The 6,397-nt window shown below is 45.2% G+C and overlaps 1 protein-coding gene across 1 annotated transcript in view; it reads left to right on the forward strand.

The window, feature by feature from the left end:
* Nucleotides 1-3,505, forward strand: part of LOC132380880 (acidic mammalian chitinase-like) — a 61,339-nt gene extending 57,834 nt beyond the window's left edge. Inside the window, exons 11-12 of the mRNA XM_059949799.1 lie at nucleotides 1,157-1,295; nucleotides 3,249-3,505. Of these exons, the coding sequence (XP_059805782.1) occupies nucleotides 1,157-1,295; nucleotides 3,249-3,505 (396 nt within the window). The remainder of the gene's footprint in view (nucleotides 1-1,156; nucleotides 1,296-3,248) is intronic.
* The last annotated feature ends 2,892 nt before the right edge of the window (nucleotides 3,506-6,397 follow it).

A 6,397-nucleotide genomic window follows, 5' to 3' on the forward strand; every position in this document is an offset into this window, starting at 1 on the left:
AGACGGGCACCCTGGACAGGCAGGGAATGGAGGGATTTGGATCACATGCAGGCAGATGGGATTGACCATTCGTTTCCACGGATACTGCCTGACCTGCTGAGTTCTTCCAGCGTTTTGTACATGTTGCTTTGACCCCAGCATCTGCAGTGCACTTTGTGTTTGGGATTAGTTCAAATTGGCATACTGTTCGGCTGGGACAAAGCTGGCTGATCGTCAGGGTTACTCGCTAACTCATGTGCAGGAATCACAGAGACCTCGGCAATTCCAACAAAACAGAAGGTTAGTTACAGAAATTAACCAGCAAAGCTAATGAGAACTCAAGCAATGAGAACTGTGCAGAATCTTGAGCAAATGAAATCACTCACGACACACAGAGGAACTCGGTCAGAGTTTCACCAGACAAGGATCCACAATGGCTGGGCAAAGAGAGGTTGGCAAGCCACTCCCCCCGAAATACACCCTGGAGCATGTAGGAATTCAATGCCAGTCAGACAACATAGGTATCCAGATGAAGAATAACCCCCAAAGACAACAACTACAACGCGAGACATTGAAAATCAAGTGCTAACTTAATCATCCCAAATTGAATAAAAGTGATAAATACAAAAAGAGCTTAACAACCCCCATGGTCCCAAATGAGACCACTGCAACTCAAAGTGAAAAACCCAGATAGTCCAAAGACAAACAATTAGACATGAAAAGCTAACAGTCGAAGGAACACCCCGTACCCAGAAGGTTACACTGAGAAAATACAGTCCTCATACTAACTGAAAAAAATCTGTTTTTTGATCAACGACGTTTTGGTTGTGACGCTGATCCTGTGCTGAGCTGTTCCGTGTTTTGTGTGCCATAACTAGGATCTATGTGGTCCACTTTGCCGAAGACAATGATATTGAACTCCTGGGGGTTAATATCGCTCCAGGCAAAGTCCCACTGGTGTGGTGGCCTGTCAGTGCCTCTCCTCGCAGACTGACCTGCAGAAAGCTTGTTGACATCACAACCACCATCAGCCAGTTTTCAGATCTCTCGCCCTGTCCCTCACCGTCATCCTCTCTGTCACTACGTGTCCTCTTACAGCAGGGATTTAGTGTTTGGTAACCTGAACATTCTTCCAAAGGAAGTTTCATGGCGTGATTTCTCCCCCATTGTCTTCCAGGTTGAGTGGCTGAAGAAGAACAACTTTGGAGGAGCCATGGTGTGGGATCTTGCCCTGGACGACTTCACTGGCGCCTTCTGTCACCAGGGACCCTACCCTCTCATTAACACGCTGCACAGTGGCCTTGGGATTTCTGGAGGTAACTCATTGTACTGATTATAGATGATCTAGATCAACAACTAATCAAATTGTAGGTCCAATTATCTCTTACTCTTTACTCACCATTCCCCCGTTACATCTCCCCACTCTCAGTCTTGGTGCAAGGTCTCAGCCCAAAGCATCTACGATTCCTCTCCCTTCCGCAGATGCTGCTCGACCTGCTGGGTTCCTCCAGCAGATTGTTTCTTGCTCCAGGTGCCAGCATCTACAGTCCCTCATGTCCACAGAACCACGTTGGCTTGCTGTAAACTAGGGTTCCCAACCTGGGGTCCACAGACCCCTCTGTTAATAGCTGGGGTCATAGCATTAAAAAGGTTAGGAACCCCTGCACTAAGTGGAATAATTGACTTGGTTCTGTGATGTAGCTGGACCACACAGCTCCAATGACCAGGGTTCATTCCTGACTTTGGGTTCTCTCCGTGTGGAGTTTGCATATTCTCCCTGTGATTATGTGGGTTTTATTGTGATCTCCAGTTTCTTCATATGATGGGTGGGTTGGTAAGTTCATTGGCCACTCTAAATTGTCCCTAGGGTACAGGTGGGGGAGAGTTGACGCAAATGTAAGAATAAAATGGGTGTTTGACGGATGGTATGGTGTTGATGGGCTGAAAGGTCTGTTCCTGTGTTGCCCTAAACCCTTACGATGTTCTGTCTGGATAGAAACAGAGAAACATAGAAAATCGGTGCTGGAGTCGGCCGTTCGGCCCTTCGAGCCTGCACCACCATTCAGTAGTTTCTAGAGTTGGCACAACATTGTGGGCCGAAGGCCTTTAATGTGCTGCAGATTTCGATGTGTTCTGAGGTAGAGTAGAAAACGTGTCTTGCATACTGTTCATCCAGATTATTTCATTACATAGTGGACTGAGGTAACAGAAACCCCTGTTTTCCTTGGAAAGTCAGGGGTCCTAGCCTTCCGTTTGATCTGGAGCAGACAGCTCACAATCAGAATCAGGTTTATCATCACTGACATATGTTGTGAAATTTTGGCAGCAGTACAGTACAAGACATAAAAAATTATTCTAGGTTATGATACAAAAATAAGTCATGCAAAAGAGGAACAGTGAGTTGTACCTTCAGGTTGAACAGATAAAGCACTCTGTTGCTGGAGATTCAATCTCCCAAAGCTTCAGGAAATGGAAGTTGGGAGAACACACACCAGTCCTCATCAAGAGGTCAGCGGCAAAAGGCTGGACAGCTCAAATTCCTTGGCGCCAAGGAACATATTCGTGCAATTACAAAGAAGGCACGCCACAGGCTATACTTCATTAGGAGTTTGAGGATCAAAGGCTAATTTGTACAGATGTACCATGGAGAGCATTCTAACTGGTTGCATCACCGTCTGGAATGGATGCACCAGTGCACAGGATCTGAAAAAGCTGCAGCGGGAGGTAAACTCGGCCAGCACCATCATGGGCACCAGTCTCCCACCACTGAGAACATCTCTAAAAGGCGATGCTTCAGAATCGCTGCATCCACCATTAAGGATGCCCATCACCCAGCACGTGCCCTCTTCTCATTGCTACCATCAGGGAGGAGGTACAGGAGCCTGAAGACACACAATCGATATCTTAGGAAACTATTAGATTTCTGACTGGTCCATGAACACAACTTCACTATTTTGCTCTTTTTGTACTACATATTTAATTTTTAAAATATCATATTGTAACTCGTAGTTTCTTTGTGCATTGCGCTGTACTGATACCACAAAAGCAACAAATTTCACCGCATATGTCACTGATAATAAACCTGATTCGAATTCAGACATGCTGCACACGGTAAAATTTGAAGGCGCATGTATTAAAGAGTAGTATTTTCCATGTAGAAGGTTTTATCCCTCAGGGGTTGAGTGAAGTTACCAAACTGGAAATAAACAGGTCGACTCCTGGGACGCTGTCATGACTTTTACTTTCAACCCAACGATCATTCCTTTCAGCTTGTACTCCATCGAAGACCACACTCGCGCCTGTTGCTCCCCCCACTAATGCCCCTAGTGGTGGTGGTGGTGGTGGCAGTAGTGGCAGCGGCAGCAGCGGTGGATCCGGATTCTGCGCTGGCAAAGCCAACGGCAACTACCCTGACCCGAGTAACCCCCACAAGTTCTTCGGATGCCTCAATGGGAAAACCTACGTGAAAAGCTGCCCCGTTGGACTCGTCTACCAGGCTTCCTGCAACTGCTGCAACTGGGCATGAGGTGAGGCACCCAGGGGCATCTGAGGCACTTCAGATGGAGGGTTGAATGAGACTCCTAGTTATAATGGCTGGGACAAGTGGCACTGTAGCGCAGCGGGGACAGCTCTGGAGACTCTTGTTCAATCCCGACTGTGACTACTATCTTGGACTTCGGTGCTCCAGTTTCTTCCCACATCCCGAAGACTTGTGGATAGATACTGACACTGGAGAGGGAGCAGTGGAGGTTTACGTGAATGATCCTAGAAATGAAAGGGTTAATGTATCAGGGGCTTTCATTGCTCTGGGCCTGGACTCGCTGGGGAGTTTAGAAAAATGAGGGGCCGATCTCTTTGAAACCAACCAAATATAGAAAGGCTCAGATAGGGTGGATGTGGTGAGGGGAGTCCAGGAGCAGAGGGCACAGCCTCAGAGGAGAGGAGCATCCCTTTAGAAAAGAGATGAAGAGGAATTTCTTTAGCCAAAGGTTGGTGAATTGGTGGAATTCACTGCCACAGACGGCTGCAGAGGCCAAGTCATTTGGTATATTTAAAGCTGAGGTTGACAAAGTTCCTGATTAGTAATAGTGTCAAAGGTTACGGGGAGAAGGCAGGAGAATGGGGTAGAGAGGGAAAATAAATCAGCCATGATGGAATGGCAGAGAAGACACAATGTGCCAAATGGCATAATTCTGCTCCTAGGTTTTAAGGTCTTATTCCCTAATGTGAAAAGCCCCATTCAGGAAACTATTTGTAAAATAACGCAACTTTTTTTCTCGACCAAGGCTTAGAAAGCTAAAAAATGGAGAAATTATTTTTCTTGTCCTAGGTATTTGATGAGAGAATGGTTCAGTTTTTCTAGAATGTTCTCATGTGCTTCTTCTGTTTTCCAGCGTGTTGTTGATCCTCGCAAGACCTGCCATCCTTGGAGTGAACTTGCCATCCAAGCCTCGCCAGTGATGAATGAGGCTTTGAGAACAAGTCAGAAATGCAATTAAAACCAAATAAAATAATCAAATGATGCAACAATCTGCTTGTTTTTATCTTTTACTGGTATTTTAACCACTCTGATCTCTGCAAATATTGTTGCAAGTATATTAAACAAACAAGTGGCTTGCAGGAAAGTTTCAAATTCAGCTAGAGTACAAGAACTAAGACCCATTCATTCACTCAGTCCTTTGAGTCTGGCATTCATCAAGTCTGGCCTGCAAGCTCATAGGGTGGTTAAGAAGGCGTATGTGATGTTGATCTTCAGTAGTTGGGACGGTTGAGTTCAAGAGCTGTAAGGTAACATTGCAGCTCTATAAAACTCTGGATAAATCTCACCTGGAGCATTGAGTGCAGTTCTGCTCACCTCATTACAGGAAGGATGTGGAAACTTTAGAGATCTGCTGGGGCGCAGCACTGGACCAAAGGGCATTTCTTAGTTATGAAGCACTCTGCACAAAAGCTGGCTCTTTGGCCCATCTATTTCATACCAAACTCATTCTGCCTAGACCCATTGACCCACACTTGGACCACAGCCCTCCATACCCTTCCCATCCATATACCTATCCAAACTTCTCTTGAATGCTGCAATTAAACCCACATCTTCTGCTGGCAGCTTGTTCCACACTCGTGTCACCTCTGAGTCAAGACATTCCCCCTCAGGTTCCCTTTAATCATTTTATTTTTCACCTGTAACCCATGACCTCTAGTTCTAGTCTCACCAATCTCAATAGACAAAGCCTGTTTGCATCTACCCTATCTATACCCCTCATAATTTTGTACACCTCTATTAAAGCTCTGCTTATTCCCTTGCACTCTGGGGACAAAGCATCTTAACCTACTCAACCTTTTCCTATAAATCAGGTCCCCAAGTCCCAGCAACATCCTCCTAAATTTTCTCTGCACCCTTTCGATCTTATTGACATCTTTCCTGTAGGTAGGTGACCAAAACTGCACACGGTACTCTAAATTTGGCCTCTCTAATGTCTTATACAACTTCAATTTAACACCCTAATTCCTTAAATACTCTCATTTATGAAGGCCATGGTGCTCTATTTATGACCCTATCAATCAGTGATGCCACTCTGAAGGAATTATGGGTCTGTATTCCCAGGTGTCTCAGTTCTTCTACACCCCTCAGTGCACGAGCACTCACCGTGTAAGTCCTACCCTGGTTTGCCCTCCCAAAATGCAACAACTCATACCTGTCAGCATTAAATTCCACCTGCCATTTTTCAGCCCATATTTCCATCTGGTCCAGATCCCGCTGCAAGGTTTGATAATCTTCCTTGTAGTCCACTGTACCCTTAGTCTTGGTGTCATCTGCAAATTTGCTGAACCAGTTGACCACATTATCATCCAGATCATTGATATACAGTTCATGACAAACAACAACAGACCCAGCACTGAGCCCTGCCACACACCACTAGTCACAGGCCTCCAGTCAGAGAGGCAGCCTTCTACTGCCCTTGTCTCTCAAAGTGGATCAATAGTATTGGCATCATTAAAGTCAAGTCAAATTGAGTTTATTGTTCTGTACACAGGTACAGTGTGGTTCAAATAATATGAAAATCTTTCAGCAGCATCACAGATACATAGTTGTAGAGAATATACACAGAGCAGCCACCTTATTGGGTACACCTGTGTAACTGCATATTAATACAAATATCCAATTGGCTAATCATGTGGCAGCAATTCAATGCATAAAAGCATGCAGACATGGTCAAGAGGTTCAGTTGTTGTTCAGACCAAATCTCAAATGTGACCTAAGTGACTTTGACCATGGAATGATTGTTGGTGCCAGATAGGGTGGTTTGAGTATCTCAGCAACTGCCAATTGCCTGGGATTTTCACACATCTCTAACGTTTATAGAGAAAAAAAAATCCAGTGAGTGGCAGTTCTGTGTGAAAACACTTTGTTAGGGAGAGA

Source organism: Hypanus sabinus, chromosome 25 (genome assembly GCF_030144855.1).
Source record: "Hypanus sabinus isolate sHypSab1 chromosome 25, sHypSab1.hap1, whole genome shotgun sequence".
Classification (NCBI taxonomy): Eukaryota; Metazoa; Chordata; class Chondrichthyes; order Myliobatiformes; family Dasyatidae; genus Hypanus; species Hypanus sabinus.